Consider the following 23969-nt stretch of genomic DNA (forward strand, 5'->3'; position numbering starts at 1 on the left):
CAACAGGAAGTGGTCTGAGACATTGGGCATGGCTTGAGCATATATAAGACCTCACTGGGCATGGCTTGAGCATATATAAGACCTCACTGGGCGTGGCTTGGGCATATATAAGACCTCACTGGGCATGGCTTGAGCATATATAAGACCTCACTGGGCGTGGCTTAGGTATATATAAGACCTCACTGGGCATGGCTTGAGCATATATAAGACCTCACTGGGCGTGGCTTGGGCATTATATAAGACCTCACTGGGCATGGCTTGGGCATATATAAGACCTCAAAGCTCACCTTCCCAGTGACACACTTCCTCCAACAAGGCCACGCCTCCTAAAAGTACCACTCCCTATGAGGGCAATTTTCTGTCAAAATGCCTCAGAAGTATTTTGGGGTTTTTTTGGTTTTCATCTTGAATTGTTTTGTTGTAGCTTATAGGAAAATGAGTATTGTTCTGTTAACTGAATACCACTCTGTAATTGGAAAAAGTGCAGCTGTTTGGTGACATTCTGGATGCTTCTAAGTAAATACATCTTTTTTCTATATGAGTAGTATTGTCCTTTCCATAGGTCTAAAATTTTTCTTCTCAAAGGGAGCTAGTTTTTGTTTTTGCCCATTTTAGGTCATGAATAATTGCAGTATTTTTTCTTTAAATTTTACTAGCTGAAAAATATTTTGTCTACACACCTTGCATATTGTGAAGGGGGTAATAAAAATTAAAACATTTTCATCCACAGTTGAAATTCCAAAATCATGATCAATTGAACAAGAGATTCCACATAATCCAGTTGTAGAGATAAGAATAATCAGTTCTACCACGTGATGTAATTATTAGAATCAAATAATCTGAAAGTCTTCGTTATGGAGTTTGTGACCCCTAGGAAAAGACCGTAGACTCAATCCTGTTTATAATTAGTTAAGTTTATTAAAGACGCTGGTAGACAACAATCTCTAAGTCAAATTAGAGATTTCCAAGCACAGTGGGATAAGGGAAGAATTTTTTAAGGCAAAACCACAAGAAGACCTTGTGTATCTGCACAAGCAAGCCAAGAGCTGCTCTGCTCTGCCAAGATTAGGTAGTCAAGGCAACCTCAAAATAGTCATTGAATGCCTGTGTAAACAGGTTACAGAAATCAAAAGGCAGTTAGTCATAGCATAACAAGTAGACAGTCAGGGCTGTACATTTGGTAGAGAGGTGCCACCGACTAAGGGTTATTGGGAACTTATCTTCCAGGGACTGGAGACTGTGACAAATGTCCAGAGGGTATCAACATGCATGTCTAGCATAAAATGGAACTTCTTTAGCCATCCCACAGTCCCTGGAGGACTAATAGAAAAGTGTGTTCTACTGAGGATCTGTGTTCTTTAACTGCCATTACGATGCAGCAGCAGTTACATTCTGAAGTTCCCCTATTAAAGGCCTGAGAATGTACCCCCAAAAGCAGGAGCTGAAAGTCCGAGGTGGCCATATGAAACTCTTTGTCGACATAAGTCCAGCAAGGGCCATGAGAAAGCAGGCTATGATACCCTGGTCCATTTATCTAAATATGGATTGTCAGGGAACTCGACAATTTAAAAGTATTTTTAATTAGTTTAGCCAGCTTTTATTAAATTATGCCACATTTAAAATTAAAATTGGGGTGTATTTTCAAATAGTGTGATTTGTCCTTTATAAGTCAGATGCCGGGAGAAAAAAAGCATTGCATCTTGGTACCATTGTCCAATTTATTTGTGTTTTCCTTTAAAACCCCCCGACTCATTCGTTAGAGTTCTGTTAATCGGCTTAGTGCTTTAGGGGCACTTTTAGAGAACCAGTGTTCTAAAATCGCGCCCTTGTCATTTTACACACTTTGGTGATGGAGCAGTTGCCCATTATATAATTTTGGTTTCAGTTCTTTCCACTTGTGTTTGTAATTTGGGAGGAATACTGAACACGAGTCCAGGATGACAGCAGCAAACTAATCGCTGCAGAGGAGTTTGTTGGTTTGTTAAGTATTTCCCCCAGTAAGTTTCCATTTCGAATCTTACATCAAAGTCTTTGATCACTCTGGGTTGGCGTTTCCACAGGAGAAACCTCAAGAGGTCTCCAGTTTCTGCAGCATAGCTTGTTTAAAAGGTTGTCTTGTTTCCCAGTGTATCCTTTGCGCCTTTCTGTCAGTAACCAGACAGCTGAAGATGCTGAGGCTTATACCTGAATCTCCCGTTCTCCCTGATTGGCCTTCATGCCTTTGGACCCAGTGCGTGCCGTTTCTGTTCAGAGGACTTTGCAGTACAGTCCCAAGTCAGGTGTTACGACACTGGCAGCATTGATCTCTGTGCTCCGCCTTGCTTTGGATATTCAGTCTCTTGTGTTTCCATATAAATTTTAGGATTTTTCTATTTCTTTGGATGTCCTTTGGATTTTGGTGGGAACTGCTTCAAATCTGCTATCATTTTGGCATTATGACCATTTTAATAATATCTTTCTGCTAAACTAAGAATATGGGAGGGTTCTCATTTTGTTTTTGATTTTGTTTTGGTTTTTGCTTTCTTCTAGTTTCCTGATTTCTTTATTCGGTGCTTTATAGTTTCCATTGTAAAAATCGTTATTATTCTGTTTTACTCTTTGGCATTTCCTTTGATAAAGCTATTGCAAATACGATTGTTTTCCTGACTTCTCTTCCAATGAGTTTGTTGTTTGTGTATAAGAAGCTACTGATTTCTTCTGTATTGACTTTGTATCCTGCTATTTTGTTGCAAGTGTTTATTAGATCTCAGACACTTCTGGTAGAAGAATAGAATCATAGCATCTACAAACAAGAATAATTTGACTTTTCCCTTTCCTGTTTGCACACATTGTATTTCTCTCTCCTGCTCCAACTCTAATTTCACACACTATATTAAACAAGAGTGGTGTCAATGCTCATAATCCCTTTGGAGCCATAACTCAAAATAAACTCTCTTCCTTAAGTTCCCTTTGGTCGTGATGTTTTATCATAGCAATACAAAACTAACTAGGATGGTGGTTATTAAACTTTCTTTTAGAAAGACAGAAGGCACGTAAAGTTGGGAAAGAAAAGCTTGCTGAATATGGGAGGAGCTAGGGGGAAAGGAATGGGGGTAGGTTTGGTCAAAACACATTCTATGAATTTATAAATGTTTTAAAGAGAACTACCGAGGTAAATGGTTGATACATATGCTAGTGTCCATTTCTCAAATGAAATTTTTGTAACTTTTCACGTGAGATGACTCCACATCACAACACATACATGTACATACACATCGCTTTCAGATCAGGTCACTGGAGAAACTGAGGAAAAGGGGCTTTGGGGTAAATGTGTTAGGGTGACCTGGTCCCCAGGTATTCCTAGCCATCCCTGCTCAGGCTAACCAGGATATCACTGAAGTGTGGACATCTCCAGGTGCATGGTGGGGCCAGTAATACCCACTGACCAGTCCTTCACCCATCCTCCCAAGACTGTGATCCCCCAAACTGAAATCCTTTTTGTTTCTGGGGTAACCTCACCAGAGCCAGTAAAGGATCGAAGGCCCAGGGAGACTGACCCTATGGCAAATATACAACATCACAGGGGCCCGGCTGGGGCCAATCCTAGAGTAGTGTCAGGATTACAGGTATTTGGGCTCTGAAATTTAGAGAAAATAGACTGAAGAAGGTGGGCAGCCTCAACTCCATAACTCCTGGCTGGAGGACTAAGGAAGTTTGTGACTGACGGGCGTGACTGACACCCTGGGCTTGATCACAGACACGTGGGCACAGCCCAACAAGATGGGCCTTTGAGATGCAGAGACAGAATAAACACAAATGCCCTTCAGTCTGTGTATGGGGGGCTGCGCGTGTGGTGAGAAACCCTCTCCTCACGGACACTGGAGAACCTTCTCAACAGTGAGGCTTGAGACAACAATACTACTCACTAACAGACAGAATCCAGAATAATTGTGCAGCGAAAATCTCCGTTGCTCCCAAGAGAGTCAATGCCCCAGAATCCTCCGCGGTAGATCACAACACGGCCGACACCTGCTGCTCGGCATAGGAGAGAACCAGTTTATTTAAAGAAAAGGTTATAAAGCACAGAGGACTGCGGTGTAAAAAGCAGCCAGCTACCTCATGGGCTCCTCCCTCCTCTCTCCTCCCTCCCCATCAGGAAAGCTGATCATTTACTCGTGGTTTCTGTTGTCTTCACCACTGTGAAGAAAAACGAGTGATCAAAAACACCTCTCATGGGACGCATGGTTCACCTTGGAAAGGGGAAATAGATGAGATCTCCTGGGTAAACTGGGGGTGGTGGGGTGGGAGTAAGAGGAAGGGTTGGGGGGTGAAAACATGAGTTGGGGGAAGGACCAAGTGGGAGAGCAATGAAAGAGGTATCTTGATAGAGGGAGCCATTACAGGGTTAAGGAAAAACCTGGTGCTCGGGAAATTCCCAGGAATCCACAAGGATGACCCTAGCTAGGACTTGGTGCAGGAGTGGAGAGGGCCGGAACTAGCCTTCCCCTGTAATCAGGTCCGTGAATACCCTGTCATCATAGCACCTTCATCTAGTAACTGATGAAGCAGATGGGGAATCCACATCCAAGCATCAGGAATCCAGTCAAAGAGGAGGAGGGATTATGTGAGCAAGGGGGCGGGGTCAAGGCCATGAGGGGAAACCCAGAGACAGCTCACCCAAGTTCAAGGGAACTCATGATCTCTAGCCTGACAGCTGGGGAGCCCGCATGGGACCAGACTAGGGCCTCCGCATGTGGATGAGAGCTGTGTAGCTTGGTCTGTTTGAGGGGCCCCTAGCAGTGGGGCCAGGATCTATCCCTGGTGCATGAGCCGGCTTTTTGGAGGCCATTCAGCCTTGACGCAGGGGAGGAGCTTGGTCCTGCCTTAATATGATATGACCTGCTTTGTTGACTACCCATGGGAGGCCTTAGCATTTCAGAGAAGTGGATAGGAGGTGGGGGGGGGGGAGTGGGAGGAAGGGTGAGAAGGGGAACTGTGTGGTTGGTATGTAAAATGAATAAAAAATTTTTTAAAAGAACACCTCTTATGGCAGGAGTTGATGGCTAGTTAGCTTTTACAGAAGTAGAGGGGATACTGTTATATTGAACTGTGTCCTGCTGCAAGCCCAATCTGTGTACTAAAGCTCTGGAGATGCAGCTGTGTTTGCAGAAAGGCCATTTAAAGAGGTCCCCAAATGTTTAAGGTGTCACCCTAATCCAATATGAAGTGTCCTTATAAGACAGGGAAGGCTGAGCATAGTGGCCCGTACTTTAACCCAGCCTTGGGGAGTACAGGTAAAAGGATCAGGTTCAAGGCCAGTCTTGGCTACGTAGTGAGTTCAAGGCCTTCCTGGGCTACGTGAGACGCTGTTTCAAAAGAATAAGGGTAGGAAGGTTTGGGGTTTGGGGTTTGGGGGAAGAAGGAGGAAAGGGAAGAGAAGGAACAAGGGAGTACTATGGTAACCTTAGCTAATACAGACTTTAGACCCAAGAGTGGGGTGTTGTCATAAAAACCAAAAAATGTGTTAGCATCTTGGAACTATGTAGCATGTGGCGGCCAGGCCCGTTTGAGGTGCAGGTGTAAGGTGATCCTGATGAGGTCTCAGGAATGAGGCACAGCTAATTAAATTAATTTTTTGAGAATTAAAAACTAGTATCCTTGCTATACAGTGGCAAGGAACTTGGCGGAAGTGAATCCTACTGTTCTGTAGAACGGACTGTTTATTATCACTATTACTGAGGGTGCACATTGCCACAGAACGAGTGGAGGTCAGAGGTCATTTTGTGGAGTTGGTTCTCTCCTTCTATGAGGATTCCAGGGATCAAACTGGGTCCTCGGGCTTCTGTGGCACATGTCTTTACCTGGTGGGCCATTTTGTTGGCCCCATGTGGAGGTATTTTGAGTAATGCAAGTACAAAAAAACTCAGGTGAGATTTCTACACAGATGATCAAACTATCGACTTATTTGCCCTTGCTGCATCCAGCAAAGCATGAAGACAGAGACAAACTGAGGATATTGTTGAGCAAAACATATTTAGAACTTTAAATTTTGGAAAAATTTCCCCTTCTACATATAGGGGTTTTTTTTTAAGCCATGAAAGTGTGTTTTGGAGGGAACAGTAGATGGCTGAAAAGCATTTTCTAAAGAGATTAGTGTTGAATGTGAACCACAGATAATTAGCCACCTCACCCAGGGCTTTCTACCCTTTGTGGACAAGGAAAGAGGTTGGGGCAAAATGAAGACAGACTTTAGGGCTTCTGAGATTCTAAAGAAAACAATAGTGGAGCTCCAAGCTGTGAGCTTGTGCTCATCTGGAAGAAAAGGGAAGAGCTTGGTGTGGTGTCTCACACCCTTAATCCCAGCACTGGGGAGGTAGAGGCAGGTGGATCTCTGTTAGTTCAAGGCCAGCCTGGTACATAAATACATACACAGAAAAAGGAAGAGAAAGGGAAAAGAAAAGAAGAGAAAAATGGGGACAAATGTGGTTTCAAGTAGAATTCATAAATCAGGGCTGATACTCTGACCGGAGGTCAGAAAGAACAGGTCTGGAGTGAGGTCAAACATGTCTCCTCAGTGTCCACAGCTCACACTCCATGGCTCAGGCCTAGGGAAACAATATTACTTGTCATCCCTGTGCGCCAGGGGACAGAACACTGAGTCAAATGTTATTCTTGAGACTCGAGGTCCCATAGACTTTGCCCTGCTGGGCTTGTAGCTGACACTGGGACCATCGCTCCTCAGGTCTTTACGTTTCCCCTTTGGAATAAGAAAAATGTATAGCTCAATAAAAACAATAAAATAAAGAATAGCTAACTTGTATCTGTCTGGCCATTGGAATTTGGAAGCACATTCTATGTTGGATTTCATAGAACTGCAGACAGAAATATGGTTTGCAGGTGAACTGGACTTAAAGCCTCACCCAGACTTGACTGAGCTATTTATATTAGAGATTTTCAGTGAGCTAAGGCTTTGAGGTCTGGGGATGCTGTGAATATGGTTTGTATTTTGTATGTGCAAACACCAACTCTGGTGCTGCAGGGAGAGCTAGCTGTCAGCTGAGTCACACTCCCCCAGTGTGAATACTGATTGATGCCTGACCTCTGATGGGATGTACCTTGATGTAGGACATTTAAAGAAGCAACCAAAGTTGAACAAGGTCCTCTGGTGTGGCCCTGTCTGGGAGGAACAGACACCAGGAAAGCATATTCAAAGGAGACTGACCATGGGAGCACAACACAACCTGCCGTTCATTCATCGGCTAAAGAGAGGTGAGGCCGGAGCCACACCTGAAGCCAGTCTGAGAGGGCTCCCAGGCTCCGCATACATGGCAATGTACCTCTCTTTTGCCTAAATCACACCGTCTGGGGTATTTTGTTAGGGAGCCCAGAAAATTAACTTACTGAGGAAAGTAAATCATAAACCAGTGATTTCACGAACAAGCAAGGGCTTTCTTTCCCTCATTCCATTTCAGGAAAAAAAAAAATGGAACCTTCACTAGTGATTTCTGCCAGCTTCATGCTCTTGAGGAAAGGAAGCTAGGAGTTGATAGCCAGCCACGTGGTCCCCCTTATGTCTGCGGGGGTGCAACATCTGGCTGAAGCCTGAGCCTGCAGCACCCCCACCCCACCGCAATCCCTGCACGTGTAGGGCTTCTTCCCAGAGTGGGTCTACAATGAGGGCAGAGTTAAAGCCAAAGCCACACCCAAATGGCTTCTCTATGGACTGGACTGAGTCCTCCAGTCAGAGAGGTCTGGCATTCCATCCAGTCCCCCCAAACACACACGCTGTTCACGTAAAGCTCCTACTTAGAATGTCTCCTCTGGTGTCGGGTGAGAAGATACTTAAAGGCAAAGGCGCGCCCGCACTGGGGGCACAGGTAAGGCTTCTCTCCAGTATGGCTTCTCTGGTGCCCAATGAGGTTGAACTTCTGGCTAAAAGCCTTGCCACACTGGGCACACACATAGGGCTTCTCCCCCGTGTGCGTCTTCTGGTGCCTGATGAGGAGCGACTTAAACTCAAATGCCCGTTCACACTCGGAGCACCGGTAGGGCTTCTCCTCTCCGTGGGTCCTCTGGTGTCTGATGAGAGAGACCTTCTTTCTAAACTCATGCCCACACTCGGCGCACAGGTAAGGTTTCTCTCCCGTATGGATCCTCTGGTGCCTGATGAGGTTGAACTTCTGCCGGAAGCTCCGGCCACACTGCGCACACACGTAGGGCTTCTCCCCTGTGTGTGTCCTCTGGTGCCCGATGAGGTTGAACTTCTGGCTGAAACCCCTGCCGCACTGGGGGCACACATACGGCTTCTCCCCTGTGTGTATCTTCTGGTGTCTGGTGAGCAGTGATTTGAATTCAAAGGCTCGCCCACACTCGGGGCACTGGTAAGGCTTCTGCCACCCTGCGTGGGTCCTCTGGTGTCTGATCAGCGTGGCCTCCTTTACAAAACCACGCCCACACTCAGGGCACAGAAAAGGGAGCTCCCCTGTGTGAATTCTCTGGTGCCCGATGAGGTTGAACTTCTGGCTGAAACCCCTGCCACAGTGGGGGCACACATACGGCTTCTCCCCCATGTGTGTCTTCTGGTGTCGGGTGAGCAGGGACTTGAATTCAAAGGCTCGCCCACACTCGGGGCACAGGTAAGGCTTCTCCTCGGTGTGGATCCTCTGGTGCCTGATGAGGTTGACCTTCTGGGTGAAACTCCAGCCACACTGGCGACACACGTGAGGTTTCTCCCCAGTGTGTGTCTTCTGGTGTCGGATGAGCGTGCCCTTTTGGCCAAAGCGTTGCCCGCACTCAGCACAAACATAGGGCTTCTCCCCAGAGTGTGTGATCTGGTGCGTGAGCAGCCTGGAGAGCAGTCGGAAGCCACGCCCACACACGGAGCAGATGAAGGGGTTGTCGTCAGAGTGGGAGCTCCACCTGTGTTGCAGCAGCGAGGCCTTTCGGCAAAAGCCTCTCCCGCACTCCGAGCACACGAAGGGCTTTTTGTCCAGGTGAGTCCTCTGATGAAGGAGGAGGTCCACCTTCTGGCGGAAGCCTCGCCCACACTCCGGACATACAAGGGGTCTCTCTCCGGAGTGAATGATCTTCTTGTGGTTGTTGAGAGAGGATAAATACATGAAACCTCGCCCACACTCCCCACACACATACGGCTTCTCTCCCGAGTGTTTCCTCTGATGGACTGTGAGGGAAGCCTTCAGAGTAAACTGGTGCCCGCACTCAGCGCACGTGTAAGGCTTCTCGCCTCCCTGCATCCCCTGAGGCTTCATGAGGTCTGACCTCTGGCAAAAGCCTGCTTCGCAGTCAGGATAGTCATGATGCTTCTGAGGGCTGAAAAGGCTGGTGGCATCAGGAAGCTCTGGAGGAAATGCTCCCTGTAGAACTGCTCCAGATTCCGACCCATCGGACCCCTTCAATACTGTGCCTGCCTTCTCGGGGCTGCCTCCTGGGGCCGCGTCAAGGTCTGTTGGTTTCCTGCTGCCTTCTTCCACCCAGTACACCGTCTGACCTTGACACGGGCTAAACAGCGTCTGCAGGATCCCGGCTGGACTCGCCCTCTGCAGCAGAGCATCGCTGCTGGCCCCCTCTTCATCTCTTTCACTGCTACAACAGCCTGGAGCTTCGGGCTGGAGGTTGCTGCCTGCGGGCGGGCTTGGGAAAGTCTGAGGGGTGTGTTCACTCAGCACACACACTCTGAGGACGTCGGGACTAGCAAAAGATATCGGGCAGGAGAGACCGGGCTCTAATTCTGTCCTGGGTTCTGCTAGAGAGAAAGCATTGGTCAGATTCCGAGATGCCGGTGGGTAGTAACATTTCCCCAACTGTAATTCCTCAGAGGCTCACACACTCCCTTCACACACAGCCTTCACACAGCTCTGTACGTAAGGAAACTAAAACCCTGAAAAGCTTCATGGGCGTTGTCAACTCTGTAAACTACTGCAATTAGAGTCGCTAATAGGGGCATGAACATCCACAAATACTTGTTTTTACTCAATGAGCTGTTTCTTCATTCTTCTGAAAGAAAGTGACAAATTTGAAGTCATCTACCTAAAGGTTTCCCCAAATGAGAGAGGCAGATTGACATAATCTTAGGGACCTCTGTGTGATACTAAACTGAATGCTCCCTCGCCCCATAAGCAAACAGGGAACAAACTGGGTTTTCTTTTCAGCAAACAGGGTGTGTTTCAGCAGTGAAGTGCGGCGCCATGGCCTAGACCTGCTACCCCTTAAAGAAATATGGCTCCGGGTGACCTAATAATCCAAGACTTTCTTGGATTTTCTTCAAGTCATAAAAAAGAAATGCTTTCCTCTAATAACAGTGCTTGCTTAGGAGATAACAAGTCAGCACACCTGTGCCACCACGATTGGGTCTTGTCTATTGGAGCTGATTATAAAATCCTATGAGTTCTGACTGAGGACTCATCACAACCAGCCTTTCTAGACCTACCTGATTCTTTCTGACCAACACAAAGTGTGACACATTTCATGAACCATCGGCAGTAGGTCTGCCGACTGTCTTCTAGACTGCTGTTGGACCACCGCCAATTATTAATGAACCACTTACATCTCCTTTCACAGTTCAGTACCAAAGAGCAGTCATTACAAGGAGCACATCCACAGAGTCTACAATACATATTGCAGAACCTTTTACCAGAGATGTTTCTGGAGCCCTGATCCACATCAGTGATTCATTTAATCTGATCTAAAATAACAGTTTGACATCCAGAGGGGTCAAGGACACCACAAGGAAACCCACAGAATCAAGTAACCAGGGCTCATAGGGGTTCAGAGAGACCCAACTGACAACCAGGGAGCCTGCATGGGACTGATCTGGGCTCTACGCACAGATGTTATAGTTGTGTAGCTTGGTCCTCTTGTGGGACTCCTAACAGTGGGAATAGAGGCTGTCTCCGACTCTTTTGCAGACTTTCGGGACCCTACTCCTCATACTGTCCAGCCTTAATACATGAGGAGGTGCTTAGTCTTACTGCAACTTGATAAGTCATGTTTTGTTGATGCTCATGGGAGACCTGCCCTTTCCTAAACAGAAACAGAGAGGGAGTGAGGGGAGAGGGGGAGGAGAAACTGTGGCCGGGATGTAAAACAAATAAATAAATAGATTTATTAGAGGATAAATAAATGGCCAAAGGAGAAGGGTATCATGAAGCTCCCTTCCTAGCGCCTAAGTCCACGTACGTCCCACTGGTATTTCTCCTAAGAAAACCATTCAGTGAGCTAGCTCTCTCGGTGTCCCTGCTAGTCAAACAGGCTCTTCTTGACAATCACTACCACTGTTCCTCCTGACCTTCCAGACTGTAAAACATAACAGTTGCTTCAGAACTGGGTGACAGGCTAGGAAAGTTGTCATGTACTCGCTAAAAAGGCCTAAAATGCCACTAAAGGGAGTCACTGGGAGGAAATACGGAAAACAAGTTTCTAACTGTACTCCAGTGTTTGGGGAAAGAGTGGCGCTTAGGTGCAGTAAAATGGTTAGCAGAGAAGATTCCTGATCCAAGTATTGAAGCTGTAGCTTGGATTGTCCTTACCACTTAATGGAAAATGCAGGAAGAAGTCAGTAGAATTGTTAAGAAAAAAGGAAAATTCTGTTTATGCATACTGGGCAGGTGAGAAAAATTGTCTAAGAGAACACTAAGAGCGTCGCTAAACAGCCTTTTATGCACCATATAACCACGCATAATTGCAGAAGTCTGAACAGACATGGGATTACAGTGGAGCCAAAAGAGAGCAGGGAGCAGGATAAAGAGAAGGAAAGCTGTCGTGCTTCCTGGAACCTACAGCTCTGGGTAAAGAACTTACTTCTGTAGTTTACAGACTTCTTAGGTTAGGGTTTTTCGTCACGGCATCTTCCTACGTATGTCATTACACCCTCTCATTTCCTCCCCACAAACTTCCCTCTATCCCTCTAGCTGTTTATTTCTTCCAACTTCTTTCTTATTACGTATGTTCCATTACCTTCTCTAGTTTCTACTTCGCTCAAGTGTCCTCCCCACCTTTATGACTGATACCCTGTAAAGTTTTGTGATGGAGAGAGAGAGAGAGAGAGAGAGAGAGAGAGAGAGAGAGAGAGAGAGAGAGAGAGAACTTTAGGTTCCATCTATGAGGAGGAGGCACGCACTATTTGTCTGTAAACTCTGGCGTCTTCTGTTGACTGTGATTCCCAGCTGTGTTCACTTGCCTGCAAACTCTCTCAGTATATATATACCTGAGAGTAACAGAGCCGAGTCATACAATGGTTCTATTTTTAGCTTCTTGAGGAATGGCATACTGATCTCCACAGAAGCTCCTGTGTTTATGTTCTCACTGGCAGTGTGTAGAATTCTTTTTGCCCACCTCCTCACTTGAATTTGCTGGGGAGGGGGTGTTTTTACTGACGATACCCATTCTGATGGGAGTGAGACAGAATCTCAAAGCAGCTTTATTTTCCAGCTCCCTGGTGTTGGACACTGCTTCACACATTCAGTGTCCACTTGCATTTCTTCTTTTTGAGAACTGTCTGTTCAGCTCATTTACTAACCTGGTTCTTTAGTATTTAATTTTTAGCAGAGCTATTCTGATGTAAACATGCACTGTGCTTCAGAAAGGGGAGAGTGACCCCAAATCAAATCACTGCCACTTCTATCACAGATGTGAAGCCCACAGCTAAGTGGGTAGTCGGACCTCCACTCTTGGTTTCAAGGGTACAACAGCGGTTCTGGGAGGGCATTCTACTCCTGGAGGATGGCATGGGATGGGGCTTGGCAGAATTCTCGGAATGGAACCCCTGCCTCAAGTTGGTGGGGGGCCTGGCCATTGCCCCTGTGAGCCTGAGATCAGAACAAGCCCAAGAGGATTCTTTATGAGCCTTAAGCATTAATGGTATTTGTCTTTCTGGTTTGTGATTTACTTGTCAATCACGCCATTCTACCTTGGGGTAGAATAGAAATATCCTAACCCTAATACATAAGGCACAAAGAAATGTCCACATGGGGGAAAGATCACAGCATTCCTGTCAACATTCACCACTTGAAGTACAGAAAGATCACCTTCATTTAGGCCTCCTTAGCTCCCACGCTCTTGTTTGTCATACCTTTTTTTTTAAAGGTAAAAACTTATGAGTTAATCATCAATATGACTGCAAAAATTTTGTAAGTAAAGCTTCTAAAATTTTATATGTAAAGCTGTGGTGCCCTTTTTTCTCTTTAGTACTTTTTTCTTTTTTCTAACCCCCCGCTCTAGGAATTCTCTTATTTTTAATTGTTTTTTGCTGCTGTTATTTTGGGTTTTGTTTGGTTGGGTTTTGGTCTTATGGATGAGAGAAGGATCTTCTTTTACCATTTTCTTTTCTTTGAAGAATTTCCTTACCTATAGATCGACATGGTATGTGTCCCAGGTTCTTTATTTCCATTAGTATCAATGTACCGATTTCCTTTCACTCCTCAAGAGTAGTTTTGCTAGGTATAGAATTTATAATCCTTTCCGAACTTGAAGAAAATTCTTGCCATGTCCTCATTGGCCTAATTAGTTTACATGAAAAACCCTCTGTAGGAAAGACATTTTTCTCTTCACTGGCTGCCTTCCAGATTTTTACCTTTTTTTTAAGTTTCCAGAATTGTAATTATCATGTGAATTAGTGTTTATGTATATATGTTTATTTAATGTTTCTATGGCTTCTTGTATCTATATGTTTATATCTTTTACAAAGTTTAAGAAGTTTTCAACCATGATTTTTTTCAAAAATTTTTCATTATCCTTTTTGGATTCTGATGACATAAATACTGTTTTCTTGGATTTTATACCAAAAGTCTCTGAAATCATTCTTTTTTCAGTTTATTTTCTTTCTTTGTTCAGATATATGATATTTTATTGTTCTGGAATCAAGTTCACTGATTTCACTTGGATGTCATAGTGAGCGTATTTAATCCCACCATTCAGGAGGCAGAGGCAACTGGATCCCTATGAGATCAAAGCTAGACAGGGCTACAGAGTGAGACCCTGTCTCAACACATAAAACAAGTTCACAGATTCCATTTCTTGCTCCAACTCTACAGCTAGGCCCATCCAATGAGTCCACATTTTCTCTTGTATATTTCAGTAACACAAATTTATTTTTTATATAAAATAATTCATTTTATGTTTTTATTTCAAGAGCATGTGTAACAGGTTGAAAATCCTTGGGATGCTTTTTTATTCAGTACTAAGGTGTTGGAGGAGGGCCCGCTTGTTTGTCCCAGCTGCCCAGCTAGCTTAGCCCCGAAATAACCACACAGAAATTGTACTAATTAAATCACTACTTGGCCCATTAGTTCTAGCCTCTTATTGGCTAACTCTCACATCTTGATTTAACCCATTTCTATTAATCTGTGTATCGCCATGTGCAGTGGCTTACCAGGAAAGATTCAGCACATCTGCCTGTCTCTGGTGGCTCCACGGTGTCTCTCTCTTCTTCCGCCTCTCTTCCTCCCAGCATTCAGTTCTGTCTTCCCTGCCTACCTAAGCTCTGCCCTATCAACTAGGCCAAGGCAGTTTCTTCATTCATTAACCAATGAAAGCAACACATAAACAGAAGGACCTCCTACGCCATTAGGGATCAAACCTAAGACCTTGTGCGTGCTAGGCGAGTGCTCTATTCATGAACTATGCCCCCGGCTCTCTTTATATTTTATTTTTAAGGTCTCACAGTTGTTCGGGTTGACCTTGAACTTGCCATCCTCCTTCCTCAGTCCAGTGCTGAGTTCACAGTGCTGCATCTACAGGCCCTGAAATCTAATCTGATGACCCCCAAGTCATCAGCTCATTGTCATCTTCAAGATGTAATTTGCTGGCTCTTCCTATGATGGGTGATATTTTTTATTCTATACTAGGTACTATTTAATTCTTATTATTTTTATTCTATTCTAGGTACTATTTAATGTCATTTTAAGAAATATGCACCCTATTTATGCTAAACACTAAAATACAAGTCAGTAGTTAAGTAAGTTATGATATAGCGATATAAAGTAATTCTACTCATCAATAAAAATAAGTTATTGACATACACCATATATATAAAATTGGAAGTAATTATGCTAAGTGTAGAAAACAATTATATCTTGTATGAATTAATTAACATAAGTTCTAGAAAATTCAAACAAATCTATAATCAGGAACAGATTAGAAAGGAGGAGATGGTATTGGCAGTTGCTGGCTTCTGGGGGAGGGAGAGTCAGCTTCCTTTAAGGCTGTAGTCCTGGTAGGTCTACCACACTCTAGTGGGTGGTCTCGTACCCATGAATACACGGGCAACACAAACAGGACTTGCTGAGCTATATTTAAAAGGGAAGGAAAGGAGGGCGTGAAGTTGGGAAATGTCCTGAGTTGGGGAGATCTGGAAGGAGTGAGGAGAGAGGAATGGGGAGAATATGATCAAAATCCATTGTATGTGTGCATGAAATTTTCAAAGAAGTAAGAAAACAGTCTGCATTTTTGAAAGAAAGGAAAAGGAGGACAAGGAGCCTGGAAAGCAGAAGTTGTGGTAAGGTGTACGGGAAGTCTGGGAAGGAGGGCTGTGCTCCCTGTGTCAGTTCTAACACAGCACATGGATTTTCACTTCTAATAGTTTACCTTAAAACACACCCTATTTCTTAATATTCATATCTTAATAGTATTTTATAGTATATGTTAATATACCTCAGATGATAAAGTTCTTTTTTACAAAGTCAGAGTTTGATATAAAGCATCACGTCCCCCATATGGTTTATTTAGAAGAAAAAAGTAAAAAACAAGAACATGGTAGTGCACACCTTCAATCTCAGGACTCAGGAGACAGAGACAGGCAGATCTCTGTGAGCACGAAGTTAGCCTGGTCTACATGAGGAGTTCTGGGCCAGCCAGGGCTACACAGTGAGACCCTGACTCAGAATCATTTTTAAATGCCAGTAAAGTAAAAATAAATTCATGAAAAAAGATAAGGCGGGCAAAAATTTGCCTGTACATTCTAATATTCCTATGAAATTATACGACTATTCATTGGGTTGGATTAAATATCTAAATGTTTTGGAGAAATTCTACAATTGTAATCAATAACAAAAGAGAAAAAAATTTAACTGAAAAGTGGGCAAATGTCTAAAGTAGTCAAATCTTTCCCAGAAAAGGGCACAGATAGCATGAGAGGATGCTCATATTAGCCACCTAAAACCCTAAGAGAGTCCAGAAAGATGGGGAAGTGAAGTCAGACAATACCAAATGTTGGTAAGGATATGTCAAAAGGATTCTCACACTGCTGCTGGAGTACATGCTCTTACCGGCTTCAGACACAATCTGGCTTATCTAATCAATTCCAAGTTACAAATGTGTGTGAACCAGCTACTTCAGTCCTAGCTATAATTCCTGCACACTTCCACAAGTGTTATAAAAGTACAGAGTGACAGTATTTAATTGTCAGGAATTGGGGGTGCACACTATGAGTGAAGAACTTTACAAACGTGCAAAGCAATGTGGTATTCTGAAGGACCCAGGGGTAGGAACCGAGAAGGAGGCAGAGTAGACCAGCCTGAGAAGGAACGAGCCTGCCCCCTGGTGGACAATGGACTAGGCCAGCCTGAGAAGGAACGAGCCTGCCCCCTGGTGGACAATGGACTAGGCCAGCCTGAGAAGGAACGAGCCTGCCCCCTGGTGGACAATGAGCTCCTAGACCACAGGGCAGCCAGATTGCTACAGTTCTTCACATTTTACTGTAATCTTAATTAAACCATCACAAAGAAAACAAAGTTATGGTAATCTACAGGATGGGTGTGATATATAGCAGCTGCCAAGGCAAGAACAGAAACTGAAGAGCATTCAGCAGGAGCAGCCTCATTAGTCTGGAAGGGCAGGCACTGTCTTGAAGATCAAGAGTGAGGCTGGCAAGAGCACAAGAAGAAACCCTAAATGTGCTGCTGGTGCCAAGCAGAAAAGTCAGGTGCCCAGTGAGGTACACCTCCAGGGGAGCCCTGTCCTGGCGAGCAGGACAGAGAGGGAGGGAGAGAGGGAGGGAGGGAGGGAGGGAGGGAGGGAGGGAGGGAGGGAGGGAGGGAGGGAGGGAGGGAGGGAGGGAGGGAATGCTACATAGCCTTACCTAGAGCCCTGAGAGGAGAGCTCCCCCTAGCATGCCTTCCTGGCCTGCTGAGCTCCTCAGTGCCCCGTATCCTCATCTCCTGCCCCGTCTTTCACTGCCCTGGTGCCCAGTATCCCTCATCCTCATCACTGGTCCCGTCTTTCACTGCCCTGGTGCCCAGTATCCCTCATCCTCATCACTGGTCCCGTCTTTCACTTACCCAGACAAAGGTCCATAAGGCATTCACTGCCATCTCTCCAGGGTTCCGCCCCTTGTTCCAGCTGTGTGATGAGTTTGGGTTTGGAAAATGCAATTCCTAGTCACAAGAAACAAAACCAAGGACCCCTTCAGGCTAGTAACTTAAGAAGCTACAACAGAACTCCAGGCCAATGCAGAAAATGGCATACACCAGAAGGGAAGTGCAGAAATGGGGAAAGAATATCACCCAGATGGGAAAAATGAGAAAGAATGAGCAAGGGCAGGGTCCCCTAGGTCAAAAGCAGGTCATGCCCAAGGCTCGAATAAACAAAGTCCTCCCATATGTGAAGGGGTAGCTTAGAAACAGCCCTAGAAATACATTGTCACTCATTGCAGACACACACACAACTTCACTACAAAATATGGACAGTCTGAAGAAGAGAACACATTGGCTGCCACACAGATGTTTAAGATGCCCACAGGTAAACTCTGAGACCTAAATCACGACGGCCTTACCCAGGGAGACCAGGTGGCTATAATTCTCCAGCATCACTTCCTTGTACAGGATCCTCTGTGCAGGACTCAACAGTTCCCACTCCGTCTGGTTGAAAGCCACAGCCACATCATGGAAGGCCATTAATGCCTATAACAAAAACACATTCCTGCTCATAAAAGAACCGCCTGGCTAAAAGCAGTTTAAGTCACTATGCAGAACCAAGGCGGTAACACTACGGCGACCTGGTGCAACAACAGGAAGTGCACGGGCTTTGTTCTTGCATATTGGAGACAACTCCCTCCATATTGAATGCCAGTGGTCCGTACACGGAAACCTAGAAATGCAGGGTTTCCTATTTTGCTCTATTGATCTAGGCTTATACAAGACCTTCAAAAAAAACCACAGTGTTAATTATTACAGCTATATAGCAAGGCATTAAATCAAGAAGCCTGAATCCATCAACTTTTTCGTTTTCTTGCATTTGAAGTGGTTCTTGCTACGCTGTCCTTGCTAGCTCAACTTCCCACTCTCCTACCTCAGCTTCCTGAGTAGCTGGGATTAGATATGTGTTTTGGTTTTTTGAGACAAGGTTTCTCTGACACTTTGGAGCCTGTCCTGGAACTAGCTCTTGTAGACAAGGCTGGCCTCGAACTCACAGAGATCAGCCTGCCTCTGCCTCCCAAGTGCTGGGATTAAAGGTGTGCGCCACCACCACCAGCCGCAGCTAAGGCTCTTCCTTTCTGAGTCACTTTTCCAGCATTCCCTGACTCTTTTTTTTTTCTTTATAGGTTCTGGGGAATCAAACTCAGGTCTTCACACTTATAAGACAAGAATTTTATCAGCTGACCCTTCACCCCAGCCCAATTCAGGCTTTTAAGCATCATCTCCCAGTTTTTAAGTATGGGTGGTTCCTCTACCTAAAACAGTCCAACCTATACTCTTAATTTTACAGTGGTATAAAAGCTACATGCAGTAAAAACAATTCTCTGGATTCTGATTTCTTCCTGAGCACACATATATGGTATTACACTTGACAGTGCTAGCCAACAGTAATGAAGAGCAGCTCCTCGTGAGCCACGTGACCATGAGGGTACTGAGGCTAAGCTCTTAGGCTTGGTAGAGCAGGCGTATTAAACCCACTTTCTGCTCTCAGTACATTGTTATAATGGGCTCCTCAGGACATCGTCCCATCGTAAGTTAAAGAGCGTGTATATAAAAAAACTCAAACACAAAGCATGGTGGCCACAAAACCAAAGTTATTCCTGAGTTATCCACATAGACAGCAGGTATAGAATCTTCACCTGTATGCGGAGAAACCAACGCATCCAAAGGCTACTGCGACTATAAGCTTCCAACACAGTGAACAGCCTGCAGTCCCGAGGTCTGAGAAGGGCGAGGCTTCCTGAGATGCTCCTATAAGAATGTCTCCGCCAACTCTCCAGTTTGCAAACCCCTTCAAAAGCCAGTCAGGAGCCTGGGAGGGCAGCTGTGGCAAAGGGCTGGCCTTGAAACCACAGGCTCCTGAGCTTGACTCCCAGCATCCATGCAAAAAGCCAGGTGCTGGAAGCTCAGCGCTGGGCAGAGGAGATGGGGGTCCCTGGAGCACATCACCCTATTCGGTGAGCCCCGGATTCCAGCGAGAGAACGAAACAGAGGGCTCCTGAAGAACGACACCCAAGGCTGACTTCTGTGCGCGCACTGCCTTCATATACAGCTTTCAGGCCTCGGGAATCACTGGGTACATAAGCCTACAGATCCTGTGTTTTTACGTTAGCCATGTGACAATCACCGTCAGCTACTTAGTGAATGCTTGGGGCATGAATGAACAAAGACATTTTATAGAAAGCTCCAGGTAAGATGGGCTAGAGCTCCCAGGTGGGGCAGGCACTGCCAAACACCCACAAGGGAGACTGCAGAGAGGAAAATGGCAGAGAGACATGAGAAGCGGTGGAGCTTACCTTGTCTCTGGTTGTGAGGAGCCCTGGGGCCATCGCGCACTCTTGAAAAACACTCTCGGGACAAGAGTCTGCTCACAGAGTCCAATCTGAGGAAGAAGAAAAAAAGAGAGGCACTTAGGAAGACAGCCCTTCATATCCCAGTCTCCAGGTTCAATAGAAGACAGGGACACTGTAGAAGTGAGGTCGCCAGGCTGACAGAGACATCTCTGTAGCCCATTCTTAACCAGTGAAGAGAATCCACAAGTCTGATTCAGTCATGAGGTCAAACCCCATCTCTGGCCGAATAATGGGGCCTCCATGTTCCTGGGTAAACTCAGAGTGTCTATCTGCGAGCACTCCCTCTGAGAAATGAAGTTCCCCAGCGCACTGAAAACAGAAGCATCCCGTCCATCATCTGTCCCTGCCGGAGGCTAAAGAACAGCATCCAGGAAGTCCAAAGCAGAATTAGAAAATGTACGTCTGGGGAAGAGCAGGAGGAGCTGAGCAGACCTGATCTTTTCTCACGTGACCCTGGTTACACCCACTCACAAATCAAAGATGAGGATCCCAAGATTTGAAATGTATAGAGTTCACCATCGGCCTTTGCCCGCTACATTGAAAGTCGACTTCACAAGCAGACTGTGTAAGGAAGAAATAGAAGGTGCTCTTTCCCCAATTAAAGATAGGAGACAATTGCTCCTCACATGAGCTATGTGACCTGGGCTGGATCCTGGCTTACATGCATGAATGAGAAAAAGAGACAACAAGCGAGCGTTAAGTATAAATGGAGCGTGAGACACATTAGAAAACTACAAATATCATTAAGTGAGATCAGGACATTCGGGATTCAGAGGAAAAGAACAAACGTTCTGAATTGATATTGATATTTATAATTACTGAATTGATATAATTACTGAATTGATATTTATAATTACTGATAAATACGATGTCTTCAACAAATAAAAGTATTAAAATATCAGGGAGGGACGCTCTTATGGAATAAAAAAATACTTAAAAGACATGACAAGGCCGAGCGGTGGTGGCACATGCCTTTAATCCCAGCACTCAGGAGGCAGAGGCAGGTGGATCTCTGTGAGTTCAAGGCCAGCCTGGTCTACAAGAGCTAGTTCCCAGATAGGCTTCAAAGCTACAGAGAAATCGTCTCAAAACAAAAAACAAACAAACAAAAAAAAGTCAATCAAGTGTAACATGTGAACCTAATAAGAGAATTATTTTAAGCAGTCAGTGAAAAACAAACTCTGACCTCATCTAAAGATGGCATGAGTGTTTGTAGAGAAATAACCCACAAAATCAATAAAAACTCCTAAAGCAAGTTATTTTAACTAATAGACACAAAGTTAGTAATAAAATAAATATTACTTTCCTATACACTAGCAATGAACCACTGGAATTTGTGATTAAAACAGAACAACATTTACAAAGTAATATTAAGCATAATTTTTAATTTTGAGATGGCTATGAGGGAAACTACAAAACTTTGTTGAAAGAAATGAAAGATCAAAATAAATGAAGAATAAATTAAAGTAGAAAAAATCGGCATTTTTAAGGCGTCAATTCACCCCAACCTGGGTCACAGATACAAAGACATCCTCATCAAAATCCTGGGAAATTAATTTATAAATTTTTTAAAGTCTAAAATTCACAGGAAAAGACGAAAGACACTAAAGAGTTAATCTGATTCAGAAGAACGAGACCAAACACGGCCAGCATTCACAACTTACAAAGCAGTCATCAGGACTGCGTTGCACTGGAGATGGGGCAAGCAAACTTAGAAATCCATCCCCATAAACTGAGTCAAATTACTCTGTTCCATGTAGCCCAAACTGACGATGGTGACTGTTATATTCAGGGGGTAGCGCTCTACAACAGCCTTGTTCAGTGATTCGGAAGGACAAACCAGAACTGGTACTTGCCCAGAGGGGTGCAGGAGCAACTGGACTCACAAACAGGCTCTGGCATAGGGTTCCAGAAAGGAGCCAGTTCCAAAGAAATCCACACTTTGAGGAGAGATCTGGGTGCAGGATAATTCGCTCATTTACAAGTGATATATCTAGGTTATGAATCCATGAAACTTTAAAGCTATTATACTTCTGGGAATGACCACAATGTTTTCATACTGTAAAGTGAAAAATGATAAATCCTGGGGGAGAGGGATACATAACACTAAGTATTTTTTTTGATAGAAATATATAGTGTGTGTTAGAAATGAATATCTATATCATTTCTATATCAATTTCAGTAGATACCAGAGACTAATAAATAAAATGCCCATTGCTAGGAATGGACTACCTCTTTTGGAGTTGTTAGTCAGAGAGGCCCCAAAGGTACCCCCCTAAAAAAACATTACAGGAATTACCACTATTCTTGGTTAACCTCCAAAACTTGATGGTAAGACACCACATATTTGAGTCATAAAACATGAAGAAATCAAGCTAGTGTTGACCTGGAAACTTCACCTCTTTTGGCTAATTTTCAACTGCTGAAAGGTGCTACGCAGGCTGCCATCATCAATCGCACCTAGCTATGAGCCCTGCAAACTACAATAATGACTGGCCTGCCAAGATACACAGATAGGTCCGCTGGTGCAGTGGCAAAACCATCATGGGAGCAACCAACCACTTTCTACTTGGATTTAAGTGCTGCTCCACAGGCTGAAACCTATACCGGTTATCAGGACAATAGCCTATCAGACATACAATAGTTCCTAGAGGCTTATCTAATACCATTACTTTGCTAAATGGACATAGTATTAATCCAACTCCTGATGACTTATTGGTTTATCCATAGATTAATACCTTCTCTCCACCCTCATTTGAGACACTTCTATTTGCAATAGATAATGATTAACAGAAAGGCCCACAACTGGCCAAGAATAAGAAAATGCAGACTGTTCAGCCCTAACAAGAACACACATATATTACAAATCCCCAGCCTAGGCTCAGGAATCATTGAGGAAGAGGTAGCAGAAAGAGCGTAAAAGCCAGAGATGGTGGGTGACTCCCCGGAAACAATGTCTTCTGGCCACAACAGGGCAGCTATACATAAGAACTCACAGCAGGTACCACACCATGCACAAACCCTGTGCAAGCCCAAGTTAGACCAGATCTCGGCATGGAGATGAGAGGTCGGCACCCACCCTTAGTATGGAACTACTGGCAATGGTTAGCTGCTGGGAGAGGAAGAGACGGTTTTCTCTAAGAGTATATATAGCCAATACACAATCCACTGGAATATATGGGAGTAGTTGGACCGCACAAATTAGTCTTAATGGGTTTTAAAACAGAAAGAAAGAAAAAAGAACACAAAGATGGGTGGGTGGGTAGAGAGAGCAGATGGGTCTGGGAAGAATTTTGGCTGTTGAATATGATCAAAATGAATTGTATGGATAGCTCAAAGATCTAAAAAGAAAAAAAAGAAAAAAAAAAAAAGACCTGGGCACATCTCCAGGATCGAGGAGTCGGCCAACAAGTCCTGGGTCATGGGGAAAGTCCTATCCCTTTGCTGCACTCCAGGCTCTTGGAAGGTCCCAAACTCGTGGGAGCAGCACAAAGTCAGAAGCCCGCATGTACAGGGGTCAACCCCCGCCCTCCCCCACACACAAACACACAAGCCTTGGCACACACCAGGGATCCATGCTTCAGTACTGGCCCCGTCTCCAGGTCTTTATCGTTCCCTTCAATCAGGCAATTTTTTATGCTTTCCCCAAAGGCAGTCCTCGGGCACTAACCTGGGTCACAGTGAGCGAGCTGAATTTCCAGATGTTGTTTGGCGCAGCTCCTCAAGACTAAGAGTCCCCAAGAGTCCCGTCCTCACCAGTTCGTATGTTTGTTCCTGTGGAGAATGGCTCCTACCCCTCACTTCTCAGTCTCACTGGCGGGTGGGAGTGGAGGGACGATGTCTGGATGCCCCAGATCCAGTCTCCCAGACAGTGCCCAAACACAGGGGACACACCTACAGTGCAGCCTGGGAAGCAGATCGTGGGCCAGACTAACCTGCAGCTTGTCTTGGACAAAGTACTGAACCCCAAATCCCATTCCCACGTGGCCCCCTCCCCACCCGAGGGTCTTCACCGAGACCCTCCTCCGAGATGGGCAGAGCAGCTGATTCCACTCCCGAAGACTCCACGCATTGAGGACGCAACAGACGCTGAAGCCTGAACCTTGTGGGTGTCCCACGCCAGCTCTCTGGACTCTTCTCCTCCTGCAAGGATTTGCAGAAGACAGGGTCGTCCTGCTCGCTCACCAGAACCGCTGGAGGACAGTCCACA

The 23969-nt window shown here is 45.0% G+C and overlaps 1 protein-coding gene across 2 annotated transcripts; it reads right to left on the minus strand.

Moving 5' to 3' along the window:
- Positions 1-936: 936 nt before the first annotated feature.
- On the minus strand, positions 937-23969 carry Znf169 (zinc finger protein 169). 2 transcript variants are annotated; one of them, XM_057787613.1, is made up of 5 exons: positions 23430-23969; positions 19703-19788; positions 17765-17891; positions 17271-17366; positions 937-9739 (listed from the first exon to the last, which is right to left on the minus strand). In XM_057787613.1, exons 2-5 carry the CDS (start codon positions 19733-19735, stop codon positions 7782-7784), a joined length of 2214 nt encoding a protein of 737 aa, XP_057643596.1. In that variant the 5' UTR covers positions 19736-19788; positions 23430-23969; the 3' UTR covers positions 937-7781. The 2 variants fall into 2 exon arrangements, with proteins under 2 accessions (XP_057643596.1, XP_057643595.1); XM_057787612.1 differs by having other exon boundaries at positions 937-9742.

The sequence above is a fragment of the Chionomys nivalis genome, chromosome 13 (genome assembly GCF_950005125.1).
Source record: "Chionomys nivalis chromosome 13, mChiNiv1.1, whole genome shotgun sequence".
Lineage (NCBI taxonomy): Eukaryota > Metazoa > Chordata > Mammalia > Rodentia > Cricetidae > Chionomys > Chionomys nivalis.